The sequence below is a fragment of the Bufo gargarizans genome, chromosome 6 (assembly GCF_014858855.1).
Source record: "Bufo gargarizans isolate SCDJY-AF-19 chromosome 6, ASM1485885v1, whole genome shotgun sequence".
Classification (NCBI taxonomy): Eukaryota; Metazoa; Chordata; class Amphibia; order Anura; family Bufonidae; genus Bufo; species Bufo gargarizans.
In genome coordinates this window covers 245,048,433-245,070,275 of record NC_058085.1, presented here as the reverse complement: position 1 = coordinate 245,070,275, position 21,843 = coordinate 245,048,433, and the positions used below count along the sequence as shown (strand labels likewise).

The 21,843-nt window shown below is 42.7% G+C and overlaps 1 protein-coding gene across 1 annotated transcript; it reads right to left on the bottom strand.

The window, feature by feature from the left end:
* Positions 1-2,417: 2,417 nt before the first annotated feature.
* Positions 2,418-21,042, bottom strand: LOC122940546 (oocyte zinc finger protein XlCOF7.1-like). Its single transcript, XM_044297144.1, has 6 exons — positions 20,919-21,042; positions 20,400-20,532; positions 17,944-18,092; positions 11,992-12,183; positions 11,789-11,909; positions 2,418-4,113 (listed from the first exon to the last, which is right to left on the bottom strand). Exons 3-6 carry the CDS (start codon positions 18,013-18,015, stop codon positions 3,329-3,331), a joined length of 1,170 nt encoding a protein of 389 aa, XP_044153079.1. The 5' UTR covers positions 18,016-18,092; positions 20,400-20,532; positions 20,919-21,042; the 3' UTR covers positions 2,418-3,328.
* Positions 21,043-21,843: the final 801 nt, after the last annotated feature.

The following is a 21,843-nucleotide window of genomic DNA, read 5'->3' as shown; positions in this document are numbered from 1 at the left end:
GAGTAGGAAAACCCCTTTAAAGGGAACCGGTCATGTTGAAAATGGTGTCCGAGATGCAATGTAAGCTCGAGGCACCATTTACTAGGGCAGGAGGAGCTGAAAGGCTTTGGAGTCCAGGAGGCGGTCCTATCAGTGATTGACAGCTATCTCTGTATGCACAGTCATAGAGGGAAAAGTGTCAATCACTGATGGACCGCCTCCTTGACTTCAAAGCCCAGAATAAGCAGGAATTTAAATGTATAAAATATAAGTTTTACTGAATCTGTTCCCACAAAACCTACCGTATATAGTAATGTGCTCAGCTCCTCCTGCTCTATAACATGGTGCCTGGAGCTTAAATTGCATTTTCATGGTGACAGGTTCCCTTTAAATCTCACAAAATATTCTATATTGTGTAGTCAACTCTTTTGGGAGCCCAGACTGCCACACACCATCCCACATTATAATATACACACACACACACAGCCAGCACTCCAGAGATGTGAAAAAAGTAATAGATTTATTGCTCTGTATCCATAAGAAGACAATATTTCAGCTCCCACGTGGAGCTTTTTTTACATCCCTGGAGTGCTCTGAACCCTTCCATATGTTGGAGCTTTTTGATGAAGGTCTGGATTGTGTGCGCCATACATTGAATCCTTCACTACCTAGTGCTGCTGTCTACTTCTTTTGTATCTATATTATATAGATATATATATTATATATACACAAAACAAGGTAATGCAAATTGAGGATGTGGCAGGTGTCTGGCAGATCTGCAGATATAATATTTTCTTGCACCTAACTCCAATCTGTGGCATGTGAAAGAGGAATAAAAGCCAGATTTAAAGTTTTATCACCACTTGTCGCAAACTTAGAAGAACAGAACCTTTTTACCTGGGAGACCTTAGTTTATCACTCCAGCTGATCGCTATGTGCCTAGGCCAAGATGTCAGCACTGTTTAACGTTGCATATCATGGTGCTTTGGAGACCAACAACAAACTAGATTGACAAAACTCTGCCCAGAAGATCATGATTAGAAGAAAGGCGTCTAGTGATCCATTTTGTACTGCAAGGGAAATTGGATGTCACATCCTGAGCCTAGGGTGGCAAACAGTGTCTACACAAACCATCACAAGGTGTCTGCACAACATTGGGCTATGAGCCAGACATCCAGACAGGTGTACTATTGACCTTACGTCACTGCTCCGAGAGACTATCATGGTGCACAAGAAGACACCACTGGAGGTCTGTCCTCTTCAGTGATGAATCCTGCTTTTGTCTCAGAAGCAATGAAGGCCAGAAATTGGTTTGGAGACAACATGGTCAACGTGAATCCTACTTCCGGGATTATAGTGTGAGGTGGCATAGAGGCAGCTCCCTCTAGTCTTCATTTCAGGTACTCTAACATCTTTGTGTTACATTCATCTGATTGTGGAACCAGTGCTATGGCCTTTTCCCTTAAAGTGTTCCAAGACCCGTTTTTCAGCAGGATGCCAGGCCGCATGTTGCTCCTGCTACTGGAAGAGCATGTATGGCCTAAATATGCTACCATAGCCTGCAGTATCTTTGGACTTATTTCCCATCAAGAACATCTGGGATGTGATTGGTCGGCAACTGCAAAGGGAGCTGTCTGTAGTAAATCTTTATGATTTTCATTCCCAAGTGCATTCAGCATGGAAGAATATTCCTCAGACAACCATTAATAACCTCACTGATAGCATGCCAAGGCGTGTAAGTGCACTCGTTGAGATTTCTATAATTCCATGCCTTTTCCTTCCTTGCGCTGCAATTTCATTGTTGTGAAGTGTACAAAATATATATATATATATATATATATATTCTGATGGTTGTAGGATGGATTGAGACACTATGCAATAAGGCTCTGTGCACATAAGAGGGATGTGCTCCTGACATATACTTCCGAAAGAAGGCTCCAAAGTATGGCATATGTTGACCACACACAAAAAAAAATAATATATAACAAACACACACACAAAAAAAAAACCCACACAAACCCTATACCACATGGTATACAGTTTTTTTGTGGTGGCACTCTGTATAGGTAAGTGCAGTCTGCCACACTTTTGGCCGTTGGAGCCCTATGGATACTTTTAACATGCATGCCCAAAGCTTTTCCCAGTAATGCGTTAAGAGCTCTCACAATAGGTGCACAGAGCCTAAGCCTTGAGCTGGACTGCACATGTATGGCAAAACATAGTTATCATTTTTAACATTACCATGTACTTGGCATTCCAATGGGTGAGAAAAATACTTTTTTTAATATTTAGAGCGGAGGAGGTAGCTGAACTTTGATTTCAGACAACTAAATGCTACAATTGGGTGGTGTGTGTTTGGAGGTCATATAACTATAGCCAGAAACATCACATACTACATAGCCCATTATTTCTCATGTCACATCTAAATACTCAACATAAAAACCATACATGTATTTTATATAAAATAAATTTCAAATTTTTTCACACAATGTACAGGAAACAATAAATAGAAATTAACTGCCCTCTTGAGCAGGCTCTGGCGTTTCTGTAGCATGAGCGGCCATATGTTTACTTAGGATAGTCTTTGAAGCAAAAATTTTCCCACACAGAGAACAAGGCAAAGGCTCCTGTGGCAGGTGAATTTTCTCATGGCGGACCAGATCAGACTTTTTGATGAAACGTTTGCCGCATGCAGCACAAGGAAAAGGCTTTTCTCCTGTATGAATTCTCCGATGCATAAATATATTGGAAACACTGGTGAAACATTTACCACATTCTGGGCAGGCAAATGGCTTCTCCCCTGTGTGAATCCGCTCGTGACGGATTAGATCTGGTTTCCGAGTAAAGCTTTTGCCACAGTGAGAACAGGAGTATGGTTTCTCTCCTGTGTGAATTCTCTCGTGTATTACAAGATAGGAGGCGCTGGCAAAACATTTTCCACAGCCGGAACAGACATGGGGCTTTCGACCTCTACACATCAGCCTGTGCTTGGCTAAATTTGTATCACTGGAAAAACATTTTGTACAATCAGAACAACTATACATTTGGGATGTATCGTATGCTGGTCTATCATTTTCATCATCTGTAGTATAACTTACCACAGACATATTTATATTTTCCTTTTTAATTGAATCTGCATTTTCTGGATGAACTGGAGCATGAGTAGACTGGGTTTGTCCCCGAGTAAAATAGTCGTCCTTAAAATCCCCTTGTTCATATTCTGTCTTAATACGAGGCAATGCATGCTCCACTAATTGATAGGAGTCTCTGTGGGCCTGACTTCCATTCCATTGTACAGCATCACCTCTGCCACTAGTGTACACAGCTTTTTCTTCCATAGGTTTTGGAGCTAATATATATTCTGGAGCTCCAGGCTTCCATCTTCCCATGAATCCAGTTCTTTCTTTATATTATTTAGATCTGCTTGTGTCAGTTCTGCAGGTGTATAAATGTTGGTATATATTACGTCCTTCCCCCATGACATGGGCGTCTCTTCTATTTTTTCAGATGTATATGTTTTATGGTCTGCGGGAGTGAAAACATCTTTGCTGATGACATCTCCATCTTCACAAGTGGATGCAACCTCAATAATACAACTAGATGTATATTTGCTATTTATGTGGTGAGGGGTTATAGGACATTCCACAAAGTTTACATTGGTTACCCATTCTGTTGGCCGGTCTGTAAGATGTGTAGATTTGAGACACGTCGGCGTGTAAATATCTTCACCAGGCTCCAGCGCGCTTCCCTGTTGATAAGGTGCGTTTTGTATCTGTTCAGTGAGCAAGCAAAAATCAGAGTCTTTAGGACTCTGTTTATTATATGATTTGGAGGCATCAGAGGAACACCCCATCATAGTATTTTCTGTAGGCACAAAAACAACATCAGCTTCTTTGTCCTCGCACAATACCTCTTCTCCACAGTCAGCGGGTTCTGTCTGTGTGTACTTTGTACAGGTGGACTTGTTAGTGAACTGGTCACGCTCTACTTGGAGAGTTACCTCTTGAAAATCTTCAAAAACATTGTTTTTGACCGCTCCCTTACAGGATGTTGATGAATGATTCTTATATGCAGTATCGGGGGTTAACATTTGGAGATTAAGCTTCATTGACAAGTTCTCAGAGCTTGAAAAAGCTAGAAAAACATAAATACAGATCAAAACTGGAAGATGATAACACTGAAAATGCATAGAGAACACAATGACTACAGCATAAAGATTCATAGATGGTTTTATTGAACTAGAGGACAATTGCTTAATAATGAGGCAGGGACATCTCCACTTCAAGGGGCTATAGCGTTCGTCGGTCCGCTCGTGAGCTCTGTTTGAAGGGGCTCACGAGCGGACCCGAACGCTTCCGTCCAGCCCTGATGCAGTCTGAATGGATGCGGATCCGCTCAGACTGCATCAGTCTGGCGGCGTTCAGCCTCCGCTCCGCTCAGCAGGCGGACACCTGAACGCTGCTTGCAGCGTTCGGGTGTCCGCCTGGCCGTGCGGATCCGTCCAGACTTACAATGTAAGTCAATGGGGACGGATCCGTTTGAAGATGCCACAATATGGCTCAATCTTCAAACGGATCCGTCCCCCATTGACTTTTAATGTAAAAGTCTGGACGGATCTGCTCAGGCTAATTTCACACTTAGCCATTTTTTGCCAATATAATGCAGACGGATCCGTTCTGAACGGAGCCACCGTCTGCATTATTTAACGGATCCGATCGAACGCTAGTGTGAAAGTAGCCTTAAATAAAATCTATATAGCGTATAAAATGTTCAAAACGTAAAATTATTGGAAACTTATCCACAGGAATAAATTACCATATGTTTTTACTAATTCATGTTTTTGGTATAAACCTATTTTTAGTAATTTAGCATTTTTATTTTTTTTAATGTTATTTTATGTGACTATCCATATTAATTCTGGGGCTATGCAGTGATCGTGGCTGCGATCCCCATCACGTGACCACTGATCGCAGTGTAGCACTGCAGCCACTGAACTGAATGGGGTCACAGTTCAACTTAGGCCAAGTTCACATTTCAGTTATTTGGTCAGTTATTTCCATCAGCTATTGTGAGCCAAAGCCAGTAGTGAACCCTACACAGACATAAGGTATAAGGGAAAGATCTGCTCCTGTTCTGTGTTTAGACCCACACCTGGTTTTGGTTCACAATCACTGATGGAAATAACTGACCAAAATAGTCATGAAGCCTAAAAAAAGTTGAAATATTGTAGCTTTTAAACTGGCCACTAGAGCACAGAACATAAGACAACAGTTTGCTGCAGTTCAATTGGAGTATCTCAATGAAAATAAGTTATAAGGCTTTATCAGGACAAGTTTATGAGGGATCGGTCCTATCAAACTAATCTAATCAGTTTCTATGAGAAGGCAAGTTCTAGACAATGGATGTCGTATATCTTGACTTCTCCAAAGCATTTGACACTGTATCGCATAAAAGATTGGTACATAAAATTAAAATGCTCGGACTGGGAGAAAAATGTCTGTCTATATGTAGGTAATTAACTGGCTGAGTGATAGAAAACAGAGGGTGGTTATTAGTGGTACACACTCAGATTGGGTCACTGTCACTAGTGGGAGTACCCCAGGGGACAGTATTGGGCCCTATTCTCTTCAATATATTTATTAATGATCTTGTAGAAGGATTGCACAGTAAAATATCAATTTTTGCAGATGACATTAAACTGTGTAAAGTAATTAACATGGAAGAGGACAGTATACTACTACAGAGGAATCTGGATAGATTGGAGGCTTGGGCAGATAAGGTTTAACACTGACAAATGTAAGGTTATGCACATGGGAAGGAATAATGCAAGTCACCAGTACATACTAAATGGTAAAACACCGGGTAACACTGACATGGAAAAGGACTTGGGAATTTTAGTGAACCACAAACTAAGCTGTAGAAACCAGTTTCAGGCAGATGCTGCCATGGCAAATAAGATAATGGTTTGCCTCAAAAGGGGCATAGATGCCCGTGATGAGAACATAGTCCTACCACTTTACAAATCACTAGTCAGACCACACATGGAGTACTGTGTACAGTTCTGGGCTCCTGTGAACAAGGCAGACATAGAGTTGGAGAGGGTCCAGAGGAGGGCAACTAAAGTAATAACTGGAATGGGTGGGCTACAGTACCCTGTAAGATTATCAAAATTCGAATTTAGAAAAAAGACAGTTAAGGGGAGATCTAATAGTTAAGGGGAGATCTAATAACTATGTATACATATATCAGGGGTCAGTACAGAGATCTCTCCCATCATCTATTTATCCCCAGGACTGTGACGAGGGGCCATTCTTCTGCGTTTGGAGGAAAGAAGGTTTGTACACAAACATAGAAGAGGGTTCTTTATGGTAAGAGCAGTGAGACTATGGAAACATCTGCCTGAGGAGGTGGTTATGGTGAGTTCAAGAGGGGCCTGGATGTATTTCTGGAGTGTAATAATATTACAGGCTATAGCTACTAGAGAGGGGTCGTTAATCCAGGGAGTAATTCTGATTGCCTGATTGGAGTCGGGAAATAATTTTTTTCACCTTAAGTGGGAAAAATTGGCTTCTACCTCAGTTTTTTTTTTTTTGCCTTCCTCTGGATCAACTTTTAGGATAACAGGCTGAACTGGATGGACAAATGTCTTTTTTCAGCCTTACAAGCCATGTTACTGACAAGCTATGTTCTCTGCCATTCTCATCCCTTTTCCTCCTTCTCGCTGACATGCCTACTCTTTTTTTTTTTTTCCTTCTTCTTTCCCTCTTTATTCCTTAATCTCATTCTTCCTCTATCTCCCACATCCTATCTTCTCGTCTTCAAATTTTCTTTTTTAGCCTTTTATTCCCTTCTCATCCCGCTGGCATTTCTTCCCCGCTCTTCTACTTCCCCTCTCTCCTTCACCCATGTCTTTTTATTGTCCCTCTTTCCCCTTCTCTATTTTTCCATCGCCCCCTGCTGCTCTCTCCCTATCCATAATCTCCTTTCTGCCTTTCTCCCTTTCAGGTTTACCCTCTTGTTCCCGCTCTCATCCTATCTTTATCCCTTAATTTTTTCTCCCCATCCAACCCTTTATTCATGCCCCTTCACGTTCTCATTTTATATATCTCTTCTTTATTCTCTCTGATGTCATGTATCTCACACTCTCCCTAGTTTTCACCCACTTTTTCACATCTCATGTACCCTTTCATCCCTTTACTCCCAGCTATGTTCATGTTTTCTCACCCTCTCTTACATTCTTATCCTCTCTCGCATGCCCCTTGTCTCTTTACCCTACTTTTCCTTTTTCTATATTATTTTCACCCTCTACCCTTTTTCTATTGTTTGCCCTTTCCTCACTTTTACCTACCCTATCTTTTTTATTACCATTATCCTCTCCTTCCCCTTATCCACCCCTTAACAGGGATGGGGGTCAGCCAATGGGGGGAAATAATGACAGCTCTGTTGCAGTGAGCCTAGATAAGGCAGGGTAGTGACACTACACACAACGAGGATCTGTATGCATCTGCCCTGTCACGCGCTGGTATCTGGTGGAGAGGACTGCCATCACTTGCTGGAGATTGTACGCCTTCTATAGATGTTGCCTTGTACAGCTTGCTCATCCTACAGCTAATCTTCCCGACTCCCCTATACATATGCACAGTTGGCATGTGTTTACAATAGGGAGAGGGGGGTAAACTGCTGTTAGACCTCTGGCGGCATATAACCCCCTTTGAGAACAAAAATCTTGGGTACAGAAATTCAGTATGAGAATCAACACCGCTCCGTGCACATAAGATAGCTGGATGGTCCCACAGGTCCAACTCACTTGTGCCACAGAATCTACATCTTAATCCTTATCAAACCCTGAAAATTTCCAACCATCAGCCAATTTTTTGGGAAGAATATGTTCATATTATGTCATTATTAAGACAACACGTTGAAAGGTGTTAACTGCTTTGGGATTCTTATCTGCCATATGGACTTTTAAAGAAATTAATAAACGTGGATGGATTATACTATGGCCTGGATGCTGGAAGTTGTTTTTCTTTTGATGCACATATTATGCTTATATCATAAGATCCTACATTTGGTAAATGCCAGGCTGAACTGCATCGGTGCACACGATAACACAGTAGCAAAGGTAAACCTTCTGGCAGCCTTTTAGCCAACAGGCTGCCCAAACCACTGGCAACCTCCTAAGTTCCTTATTAATACTGTAACCAACTCTTTTGGTTGCTGTCCAGGCACTTAAGGAGCCAATGCTCCATGGCAATGTCAGGTCCTTATGTACCAGGGCGGTGAGGCATAGATAGCTGTCCTGAATTCAAATGTATTACAGTCCTCAGGACATTGATACAGTTTAAAACTGTGGCAGGGCACTGGAGCTGATGAGCCAGGACAGCCATCGCGACTGTCTGCGGCAGGACACAGGCATCTCAGGCTAACAGGCCTCAGAAAGTCTTAGGCCTTCAAAGCATCAAAGACAATGGGATTGAACAGGTGCCAGGTAAGGGTCCATTCACACATCCGTTGTTTATTTCCTGATCTGTTCCGTTTTTTGAGGAACAGATCTGGACCAGATCTGTACCCATTCATTTTCAATGGGTCCTGAAAAAAAATTAGACATTGTGCTGTCCGATTTTTTTCAGGACCCATTGAAAATGAATGGGTCCAGATCTGTTCCGCAAAAAACGGAACAGATCAGGAAAGAAACAACGGACGTGTGAATGGACCCTAAGTGTCTTATTTTTTTCTCTCTTTCCTAGTCTCTAATGGGGCAATATACTACTGGGGGCACCATGAGAGGCATTTTTTATTATTGTGGGTAGAGATGAGCGAATTTCATGTTATGAAATTCATTCACGCTTCGTTTAGTGATAAAAGCAGAATTGCGTTATGGATTCCGTTACCACGGACCATAACGCAATTCTATGACGAAATGCCTTTAGAGGCATTCCATCATAATAGTCTATGGCCTGCATAACATAGCTGTCCGGTTTCCGTTATGCAGGGGAGGGTCCATTTTGCAGCCCATAGACTTCTACTATGACGGAATGAATAACGGAATGCCTCTAAAGGCATTCCGTTATGCATTCCGTCATACAATTGCGTTATGATCCATGGTAACGAAATCCATAACGCAATTCACCTTTTACCAGTAAACAAAGCGTGAACGAATTTCAAAATATGAAATTCGCTCATCTCTAATTGTGCCCACTATTGGGGAATATTACTGTCGAGGGCACATTATTTTTTTGGGACCAATAAGTGGCACTGTTACCATCAGGGTCATAATTTTCTGGGGACAATTATTTTTGAGGGCAGTGTGGCAATAATTATTGAAGGGGCGCTATGTGTGTGGTACTAGTATTGTCAAGGTAGCAGGATCTGGACCAACAGGATGGGGAGTTTGTGTGGAGTAGCTAGGGAGAATGATGGGAAACTGAGGGACCTAAGATTCCTGTGTGGCAAAAAACTAAAAAATCCTGTCTGCGTTCCCGCCATGACTGTGCTGCTGCCATGGCTTGCAGAGACTGGAAACAGTCAGGCATGGGGCAGGCTCAGTGGGACATTGGGGTTGTCAGCAGCTAGGCTGGACAAATCATTTCATTTATGGGTAGGTGCAAAAAGAGTGATAGTGAGGAGAAACCTTTTTGCTAGAAATAGAAACAGAAATTATAAACACTATGTAATGAAATGCCTACGACCTCATGAATAATGGCAACTTACACACACAAAAAGTACCCTTTTATATCTCACACATGGATTACACGGACAGAAATGTGAGGCACAGTAAGGGACAAATAACCCCACCGTGGAGATCTAGCCGCTTTCATATGGGATACTCTGCCTCACTGGCATATAAGTGTGACCACAATAAATCCCAGATATCTCTTTCATGGTTTTTCAATGGTCCTACATTTTTGGTTAAGAGTAGACTTATACTTTACAGAGGCAGAGTGCATGACAGATGTCACCGCTCTGGGAGCTTACACTGTCTCACAGCTGAGTGGGCGAGTGCATGATGTGGAAATTTTCTCCATACTGGTTGCCTCGTTTACAACCCGTTCTGGTGGTGGGCAGAAGTACTTCTGTGGAGCAGGTGGACACGGGGCATGCGCCGGAAGCTTTTAATACATGTGACCTACTACAAAGTAGTGAGCTTTTTTTCGTATTGCGATTTGACCATATATTAGTAACATAGTACATAAGGCTGAAAAAAAAAAAAATTTGTCCATCCAGTTTGGCCTGTCATCCTGCAAGTTGATCCAGAGGAAGGCAAAAAAAACAAAAAAACCTGTGAGGTAGAAGCCAATTTTCCTCACTTTAGGGGAATACAAAATTCCTTCCCGGCTCCAATCAGGCAATCAGAATAACTCCCTGGATCAACGACCCCTCTCTAGTAGCTATAGTCTGTAATATTATTACACTCCAGAAATACATCCAGGCCCCTCATGAATTCCTTTATTGTACTTACCATCACCACCTCCTCAGGCAGAGAGTTCCATAGTCTCACTGCTCTTACCGTAAAGAATCCTTTTCTATGTTTGTGTACAAACCTTCTTTCCTCCAGACGCAGAGGATGTCCCCTCGTCACAGTCACCGTCCTGGGAATGAATAGATGATGGGATAGATCTCTGTACTGACCCCTGATATATTTATACATCTTAATTAGATCTCCTCTCAGTCGTCTTTTTTCTAAAGTGAATAACCCTAATTTTGATAATCTTTCAGGGTACTGTAATTGCCCCATTCCAGTTATTACTTTAGTTGCCCTCCTCTGGACCCTCTCCAGCTCTGCTATGTCTGCTTTGTTCACTGGAGCCCAGAACTGTACACAGTACTCCATGTGTGGTCTGACTAGTGATGTGTAAAGTGGTAGGACTATGTTCTCATCACGGGCATCTATGCCCCTTTTGATGCAACCCATTATCTTATTTGCCTTGGCAGCAGCTGCCTGACACTGTTTTTTGCAGCTTAGTTTGCCGTTTATTAAAATTCCTAGATCCTTTTCCATGTCAGTATTACCGAGTGTTTTACCATTTAGTATGTACGGGTGACTTGAATTATTCCTTCCCATGTGCATAACTTTACATTTGTCAGTGTTAAACCTCATCTGCCACTTCTCTGCCCAAGCCTCCAATCTATCCAGATCGCTCTGTAGTAGTATACTGTCCTCTTCAGTGTTAATTACTTTACACAGTTTAGTGTCATCTGCGAAAATTTATATTTTACTATGCAAGCCTTCTACAAGATCATTAATAAATATATTGAAGAGAATAGGGCCCAGTACTGACCCCTGAGGTACCCCACTAGTGACAGTGACCCAATCTGAGTGTGTACCATTAATAACCACCCTCTGTTTTCTATCCCTCAGCCAGTTACTTACCCACTTACAGACGTTTTCTCCCAGTCTGAGCATTCTCATTTTATATACTAAGCTATTGATATATTATTGGTATTTTCTTGTGATACATCACTGGTTATTATATAAACTGATCCATTCATTATCTTAATGATGTAAAATATAAATTATGTGAATACTCCTGTATCTCCATAGGGTATTCTACGAGCATCCTACACAGTTTTACCAGGACCTGTCAGTTCTCCTTATTTATGTAGTTAAGTAAATACTTGTAATTTTGGAGCATCTATACGTATAACACTGTGTTGTCATTCCTACAAGAAATACATAAGTAAATTGACAACTAGGTGTAACTGTCCCCAGTAGGGTGTTCCTACACAGACTAATACTGACAGCATTTACCTTGTAAGCCTTTAAATCAATGTAATTAAACATATAAAGTGATGATGATAAAGATCTTACCACTGGAACCAAGAAACGGGTGGTTCTCCATGATGTGCTTATAGAGATCCTTGTGTCCTTCTACATACTTCCACTCCTCCATGGAGAAACAGACAATGACGTCCTCACATCTTATAGGAACCTGACACACAGACAATGATATAGTCATCATCAATCTCACCCTTTGTATCATACAGTTTGCCAGCATTCCTGGTGGCGCTCACCTCTCCAGTCAGCAGCTGAATGATCTTGTTGGTGAGGTCCAAGATCTTCAGATTATTGTTCTTTTCATGAACTTCTGACAAAGGTGGAGGATGTGTGATAGGGCTTATCACCTTACACAACCCTCCTGTCTGACGAGGTGTGCGACGGATGGTTCCAACATGCTTACCAGCTCTGCTAACCACTGAGTAATCCTGCAAAGTATTATAGGAGAAATATAACCCAATGATAGCCGTATCAGTCTCATACAGTCCATATGGTGACACTATCCTTTACAGTTATCTAAATATTCAAATTTTGATACCATAAAAAAAAAAAAAAAAAAAAGTATTGCGATACTCGATACCATGCGAAAAAAAACATAAAACACCAAAAAAGCTGCGTTCATTCCGCATTTTATGGAATGTCCGGCCCATAATAGAACAGTCCTGTCCTAATTTTTGGAGGGACAAGGTGACTTTTTTTGTTTTGTTACAGCGTTCACCGCATAGGAAATATTTTTTTATATTTTAATAGTTCGCACGTTTTCCAGGCGTGGCGATCTGTAATATATAATTTTAATTGTTTATAAATTGTTTATAAATTTTATATGTAAAATTGGGCAATTTAAACTTTTAGTATTTTGGTAGTTTTTTGTTTACTTTTTTTTTTTTTTTACTATTACTCCCCTTAGGGGCTAGAACCCTTGTCCTATCTACCCCCATAGAAATCTATTAGGGTGAATAGAATTTCACACTCTCCCTGCTGCCCTGGGCTTTGTGTACACAGCAGCAGGGAGCTTACCATGGCAGCCAAGGCTTCAGTGGCGTCCTGGCTGGCATGGTAACCAATCGGAGCCCCGTGATTTCACTGCTGGGTCTCCAATCGGAACTACCACCAATTAAGAGGAGGGGAGGGGACCCTATGGCCACTACCACCAATGAATATAACAATGAGGGAGAGCGCCTGTGGCCACTGCGCCACCAATGATTCTAATACTGGGGGAGGGCGCACTGCGCCACCAATGAATGTACTTAACACATTAATTCAAGTGTAGGCAGCTGCCGCCGGCACCCGCCTCAACAACAGGGCATGCGATCCGCCAAACTGAGGCAATTAACCCCTCGGGTGCCTCACCTGTGGGGTTAATTGCCGCGGGTCGGCGGATTGCCCTGCCCTGTTATTGAGGCCGTAGCACAGCCTAGTATCATTAAATAGTAAGTATAGATTGGGTATCGATACCAGGTGCAACTCTACCATCATTGTCACCTACGTCCTCGTAAAGATAATATAAATCAAGTGGGCAGAATACAGCCTCCTGATTTTCTCCATACAGAGTAAAACTGGACACCATTACTTTCTGCCTTGGAGAGTGTCAGCCATCAGAGGTGCCGGGCAGTGGCTTATTCTCCTCTTCCTATTGAAATAAACATGTTTGCTAAGCCAGTCTCAACATTTATAGGAGAACTGAGAGAGACAGCCGTGGGCTGACAGCTAATCTACATATATGGCTGGCTTGGTCATTTTTTAAATAAAATATTTGTATTTAAAGTTTTGTCAGGATGAACAAAGGGTACATCTTCCAACATTCAATTCCTTAGATAGTCAGATTTTACAATGAGGTAGAGACAGATAGTTCAATAGATACAATCACTTTAACAGACTGCAGATATAGGAGTCCAATGGACTAAATAAAAAGGTCAATTTCTCATACCCAAAAATCAGCAAATGCATGATAATGTGATAGGGAAGACTGATAACCCTTGGGTTGACACTTGGCAAGGAAGACTACCCAGTCTCCATCCACACAGCCCCACTAGGGTGATGCGGCGTGGACAGGAAGTGAGTGGCATAGTTGTAAATTTTCTTAATTTAAATTTTTGGCCCTCTGGGCTTCCAGATATTGTTTCCAGGGTAACCATAGTTTGAGAAAGAGGTCATGTTTCCTAGCTGCCCAACCAACCAACTCCTCTAGCCTATATATTTGTCAAGCCATTGCTCTTTAGAAGGAATAACTGTACTGAGCCAGTTTAGAGGGATAAGCAAACGAGCGGCTTGCACAAGAACAGTGGAACCACGTCTCATTGGGTAGCCACAGCAAGACTGATTCTGGGGTCAACTTGTGTCGCGCACAATTGATTGACCTCGCCTTCCACCATTTTCCAAAACCCCTGAAAGATGGGGCACTCCCAGAAGATACGCAGGGGGGAACCAGATCCTTGCCCGCATCTCCAACAACTGTCACTTTGAGCTAGGCCTGATATAAATAATTTTTTGGGGTAGTTATACCACCTGGTTAACACCTTGAAGGAGTGTTCCTGTATTTGGACACATTTGGAGAACCCATGTGATTTGAGCCTTATTGTGACCAATTCTGCATCCGTAAAGGACCTTTTTAGCTCTTTCTCCCAACTCCCAATAAACGCAGGTTGTTTCAGTAGAGTTTCCGATAGCAGAGAGTGATATAGGAAGGAGATCCACCTAGGGCGCTTAGCTTGTGGATTTATTGCACTCTCCAACCATGTGGGGTCTTTGGACACATTGCTTTGGGGCATGATCTTCTTCAGGGAGTATGTTAATTCATGAACATCCAGGAAATTACCTGTAGGTAATGCCCCAGAGCAATAGTCTGAGATATTGACCTTCAAACCCACCTCCAAGAGGAGGTCTTTAAGGAATTTCCCCCTAAAACTGGACCAGAAGCCAGGAACACTAACCCTAGATGGTAAAACATAGTAAGGGATCAGGTGAGCTGGTAAGTAGACAGGGGGGTCTGACAGGATCTGGGTCTCTTCCTGTAAGGAACACATTACTGAATATATGCCTTTTGTGAGGCCAGTAAATGCTGAGTGTGACGTTGATATTCCCCACAGTCTCGCCCACTGCTGGTCATTCAACGAGACCCTTTCAATGTCATAACCCAACGGTGGATGGCCCTCCATACACAGCGAGATCCATCTCTTCAATTGAATCGCCTTGTAATACATCTGGGCATTTGGTATCCCAAAGCCTCTGGCTTGGACATTTTTAAAGGGGTTGTCCAGAAAAAAAATACTGTTTAGAGCTCAACCCAGTCCATCCATAAATGTGAACATTTTAGCAATTACACTTATTACAGTAATATTTCACCTGTTGCTCCTATTGACCAGCCCTCCTGTGTCACCTAAGTAAACATGCTGGAGGTGGACACACATGCTCAGTCTTGCTCCTTCAAGTATGTGGAGGGTGTCCCTGGTGTGGCGAGCCGGCTGCTTCTGAAGCTGCAGCATCTTCTCAGAGCAAATACTGAGCAAGTGTAATTACAGTAATGCTGTCTAACTCTTATCACTCGTTCAGCCTCTCCTCTAAGGAGAGAAGATGCTTCAGAAGGAGCTGGCTCACCACACCAGGGCTCCCTCTGCATACCTGAAGGAGCAGAGAGATGCAAGACTGAGCATGTGTGCCCACCTCAGTACTTTTAGGCTATGTTCAAACTGGAAAAAATTATGCAAATCTGTCTTGTAAAATAATATGCTGCAAAAATGCAAACAACCGCTTCCCCCTGAGTTAAATGTGTACATGGTCTTGTTTTATTATGCAACTGTTTTCAAATACATCTGAGAAGTGGCTTGTTAACCCCTTAGAGACTACCCATATGCCTTTTTACAGCAGTCACTAAGGGGCCCTGCTCTAATGGCGCCATTTAACAGATGTGCCAATCAGAGCCGTTTAACCCCTTAGATGCCATGGTCAATAGTGACCGTGGCATCTAAGCAGTTAGAGTGAGCAGACTCCCTCTGTCTCCCATAGGCACCCCACAAATGAGATTGTGTGTTGCCGATATCTGTGCATAGCAGCCCGGGAACAAATGAAGGCCCCAGGCCTGCCTCCAGTGTTTCTCATCAAGCTGCACCTCTGATGTGCCCTTATAGTGAACGTCGGTATAGCAGTAAAATGCATTTGTACAGCATAAGGTGTACAATGCATTATAGAGGATCACCTGTTAAAGTCCCCCTGTAGGACATAATGGAAAAAAGAAAAAGAAAAAAAAAAAAAAAAAATCCACATATTTTGAGTCAGTAGCGACCCCACACTACACAATTATCATGAAAGTTATCCCATATGGTGAACGCTGTAAAAACAAAACTAAAACAATGCCTGCATTACTGTTTTTTGCTTATTCACCACCAAAAAATAAAATATCTAATAAAGATAAAAACTCCCATAAAAAGTTATGTGTACCCCAAAATAGTGCCATTAAAAACTTCAACTTGTCCCACAAAAAGCCTTCTTGAGGATAGGTCATCAGTTGAAAATCTCAGAAAAATCCTTTAAGGCCCAGAACAGACTGGTCACTAAGAGGTTAGGTCTTTCAAGTGTATCTAGCTGTGCACCCTATTGAAGTCCGTGGGAAGGTGATATTTGGTGGAATTACCACAGCCAAAAGGAAAATATTCTTAGAGGCAAATAAGCCTACTGATCTGTGACTGTTTTTTGTCACATGTATTTTTCCTGTGTGAACACAGCCTTCCTGAGGTGGACGCAATAGAAACAACAGGTGGTGCTATACTAAGGCTACTTTCACACTGGCGTTTTGAATTCCGTTTGTGAGATCCGTTTCAAGGGTCTCACAAACGGTTCAAAACGGATCAGTTCAGCCCCAATGCATTCTGAATGGATAAGGATCCGCTCAGAATGCATCAGTTTGCCTTTGTTCAGCCTCCATTCCACTCTGGATGCGGACACCAAAATGCTGCCTGGAGCGTTTTGGTGTCCGCCTGGCAATGCAGAGCCAAACGGATCCGTCCTGACTCACAATGTAAGTCAATGGGGACAGATCCGTTTTCACTGACACAATATGGTGCAATTAAAAACGGATCCGCCTCCCATTGACTTTCAATGTAAGTCAGGACGGATCCGTTTTGACTTAGACTTTTTTTTGACAGAATAATGCAAACCGATCTGTTCTGAACGGATACAAGCGTTTGCATTATAGGTGCGGATCCGTCTGTGCAGATACCAGACGAATCCGCACCTACTGCAGGTGTAAAAGTAGCCTAACATTGTACCTGGAATATCAGAGGATATAAGCATTTATTTAAATAAGTGTAAATACAAAAAAATAAATACCAAAACAAAAATGGAGGGATGGGGGGGGGGGGGGATATAAATCCTTGGGGAGAGGAGACTTATAGGCCATACATGCTCCTCTGGAATTCACATCCCTTTCTTCCCAAAAGTGTGTGGGAGGGCAGAAATGGCAGTGCTTCTTATAAAGTGAATACTAATTAGCTTATTAGCTCTTATAGCGCTCCTGGTGCTTGCTGTAGTCACTGCTCTGGGTCCTGACTGGGCGCATTAGGACTCTGTGCACGCAAGTGTGCACTATGACCTGACAGTATGCAATGTCAGGTCACAGTGCAGCGCTGCAGCTCACAAGTGGCGGTGCAGTCCAGAGCAGAAGAGGTTGGTTTTTTTATTTATTTCATGTCTGATCCAAGATCTCATGAAGATTGGGGGTCTGTTCTGAGGTCTGATAAAGATTTGGGGTCTGCTGAAAAATTGAGGGTCTGATCCGAGGTCTGCTGAAACTTTGAGGGTCTGATCTGAGATCTGATGGAGATTCACAGTCCAAAGTGCAATTTGGTAACACAGAAGCTTCATATTTTTTTTACCCATAGGACAGACACCCAGACTTTCCACTTTTCTCCATGGGGTTATGTCAGTCACTAAAAGCCTCCTAGGCACCATGGGACATAGGTTTAGATTGCCACCAGGCTGCTGAAACTGTATGGTGCCCAGGGAGTTGGCGATGTCAGTGCAAAGTCCTGGCCAAGAGTCATCTCTACAGTCACTATTTTAGAACCCCTCCAGTCATGATAATGTCATAGTAATATAGATTTATCACACAAAGGTAACAATCCCAGAACCCCCCTGCTCTGTCATTTCTATTGTATTGACATGGATACCAGTCATGCGTTCCCAGGATCCTTTACCTCTCCAGTCAGCAGGTAGATGATCTCCAAGGTGAGTTTCAGTATCTTTTCAGTAATGTGGTCTTTGTCCATTGTAGAAGGGCAACTTGAAGTGAGGCTTGGAAACGTGAAATGCTTTACTTAACGTCTCATTAGGAGGTGATCAAAATCTACACAGATAAGAAAAAAATAAAAATAAAAATCACATGGAAAGTCATTCTGACCTTTTTCCCACAGGATCTATTAAAAAAGAAGATGCGAAAGGCTATGGTAAGTGATGTGGTGCCACAGCGAGGGGTCCAGAAAAGTGCTATATGCAGCGTAAGGCTGGGGCTACAGTGACATGACGACCGCTATGTTGTACTCTGACATTGCATGTAATAATCGTCTATGGGGTCACCCCACAACAGTCGGATTTTTTTTTTTTGTCACAAGTCGCCTACAACATTGTGTACTATGTATAGTATACAGATGGCTCACTGTGGATAACCACGACTGGTGCTCAGGTTGAAAGAAACACCCCTTTTTCTTGAATATATATAGTTAGGAAATTGAACCGGCACTCAGAACACTTCGAGGGTATGTGGAAACGTACAAATTTATTATACAATAAAACCGCAATATACCTAAGTGTAATACATCTAATTCAATAAAAGATATACGTAAAAATGGTAAAATAAAGAATATTAAAATTACAAATTCATCAATTGATCTCACTGTATGAGTAGAATTCTACTTTGGTTCTCTATATGTATAGAGGCATGCTTGCATAGGCAGAAATCCCGATGGCAGGTGCCATGTAATCAGTCCATATATGTAGGGCTTCTGATCTTTGTATGAGGGGGACACAATTCCTACGTAGTCCCACCTTTCAGAGTCAATCAGGTTCACCCGTTTGTAGAAAATGCAATATTCACATTTGGCGTTTAGTACTCACGATAAGTTGCACTGATCACCATCTTTTTGCGTTTTGAGGTTCTTTCAGTGGCGTCCCACAGCTCCACCTCGCTCCAGCAGTTTCGGTTGCGATTGACAGCGTCTTTCGGGATCTCGTCCCAAATCTCGTGAGACTTGGTCCGTCTGTTAGTTTTGTAAGTAAAGCGGTATTTGAGATCACGCGTTTTGAGATCACTGAGGAAGAGATAAGCTATCTCAAAACGCGTCTGGGCGGAATACCTGTGCGTTAATCAACTACGTAATACACATGGCCATGTACTAAACCTCACCGTCAAGGAATACAATACCGCTTTACTTACGAAACTAACAGACGGACCAAGTCTCACGAGAATTGGGACGAGATCCCGAAAGACGCTGTCAATCGCAACCGAAACTGCTGGAGCGTGGTGGGGCTGTGGGACGCCACTGAAAGAACCTCTACACGCAAAAAGATTGTGATCAGCGCAACTTATCGTGAGTACTAAACACCAAATGTGAATATTGCATTTTCTACAAACGGGTGAACCTGATTGACTTTGAAAGGTGGGACTACGTAGGAATTGTGTCCCCCTCATACAAAGATCAGAAGCCCTACATATATGGACTGATTACATGGCACCTGCCATCGGGACTTCCACCTACAACGCCAGTCATGTGCAAGTGAGCTTTTACAGCCACAGCTCTAATATAGTCGCGTGACAGTAAGTTGCAGACAAATCACAGATGTTTTTGTCATGCTACGTCTCTGTTAACCCCCACCCCCGACAGCCTAACAAGGTACAGTACCTATACTGATCAACGCCTGAGGGATCCCACCCCTAGCTAAAGGACCCTAAAAAGTTGTACCTAAAAGCTGCCCAAAACCCATTTATCTTTAAGGATCAGACAGCTATGTTTGTCTTAGGGTAGGTCCCATCAGTCAGACCCACCTATTATGGAATATTCAGATGGTTATTAAAGGGGTTGCCCAGGATTTTATTATGGATAGCCTATAATCAGGATACGTTATCAACATCTTATTGATGGCGGTCCGACATTCCTCGCCCTGCCAATCAGCCGTCTAGTTGTAACTCCTGTGTTGGACCTACGCATATCTGTCCGCTGTGTGTGTAGTAGACAGAGATGGTATTCGTAGAGCTGCTCAGACTGAACTGAATGGAAGCAGCGCTGCAGTTACCAGCTCTGTCCACTACACAGTGGGTGGAGCTGCAGAACAGCTGATCATCAGACAGATATTGATGATCCTGAGGACAGGCCATCAATAGTAATATTCTGGACAACCCCTTTAAAGGGTCAGGTCTTCCAGAGCGCGGGACGCTTTTTTCCAGCAGCACTCCACTCTGATAGAAAAGGGTCCTAAGTGGGGGCGCCCTCCTATGACGTACATATACAACCATAGAGCATATGGACAGGAATTATGATGGATCACGATGAGACAGTCATACCCTGCAGGAACACGTTTCCACTGTAATACTATTCCATTATGAAATGCCCACATCCATGACCAATATAAGTGATGTAATGCATTTGTCATATCTTACCCTCCTACATGCTTTCACTACAGGTCAGCTTTATAGGAAATCCAGGCACCTCCATAACACTTCACACCACACTGGAAGTGATACAGCACGGGATTCTGGGATTTATAGTCCTTTAGTTTGTACTTCCTGAAGCCTACCAGAAGAAGCAAAAAGTGATAATATTTGACCCAAATTATTTTCATCTTCTCCTTTTGTAATATTGTCTGACAAGGCACAACTAGAATACATAACAAATACTCTAAGCAGCTGTCTTCAAGCCACGAGAAAACCATTTATATAAGGATCAATTATACTCTGTCTCCCAAAATATGGAAGCTGCATTAGAAATTCTACCGTGCCCTGGAGACAGTTCTAAGCATAAGCAGTGACCTCTAGTGTTACAGCACTATAAAGGCTACACGACGGAGTACAGCGACCCCTGGAGGTTCGGAGGGAGAAGTCCTGGTTCGGGAGGGTCAGAGCTAAAAATAACATAGTAACACTAGCTCGTCTAAACAGCTCAAGTAAAATGGTAGTTACCAAAACATAACGATATTATGCCTATCACTCGCCCGCGCCAAAGCTGTGACAAAATGATGAAGACAGATCGATTTCCTGAGGTAGCGGCTGTTTCCTCCTCTCGAGGACCTTCATGACATCACCGTCACATGACAGGGAGGCCTAGTCTCCGCCCACTTCAGAGGGGCGGTACTCACAAAGGGAGGAGCTATGTAAGCGCATTGGAAATCCTAGCGGTATAAGCGACCTGGTCCCCTGACCAATAGGTTGGACGGTTCTACATGAGGATGCTAGGTCCTAGTGGTCCCTGTGCCCTTTAGTTTCGGCCTCATGCCTCCCAGGTGTCCCTCTTTTGGACCCATGTCCCACTGTCGCTTTATATGTTCTAGTACTAAACTGCTCCTTACTAAAGTGTCTGTATGGCTTCTACCTGTATATTGGAGCAGAACTTCATTATTTGGGGCAATATGGACTTTCCAGTATCTATAATCCCATGATTTATGTGCTGATATTTAAATGTATATTGAAGTGCAAGAAAATAAATAGTCCCATGGATTCCACAAGCTGTAAAAATAAAGGAGCTCACTAGGCTCAGCTAGCCGATGCCCAGAATCTGTCCTTAGGGCGGAGTTAGAAAAAATCTGCTGCAATGCGTGCCGGCGCATATTGTCCCTCTGCGATTTTCAAAAGTTGGGAGGTATGTATTTTGCGGATCTGCAAACTACGAATAGATACCAACCTTTCAGTTTGTAATATCAGGGCATGTAAGCGCCGCCCCGGGAACACACTGACCTTGCCTAGGTCCCGGCGGTTTCATCCCCGGACATCGAGAATTTTCCTGGACATTGACGCCAAATTCAGGACAATTGACATCTATCCCGCAAATTCTTTGCAGAAATGCTTGTCCGCAAAGAATAGGACATTTTCTATCATTTTCAGAACGGGC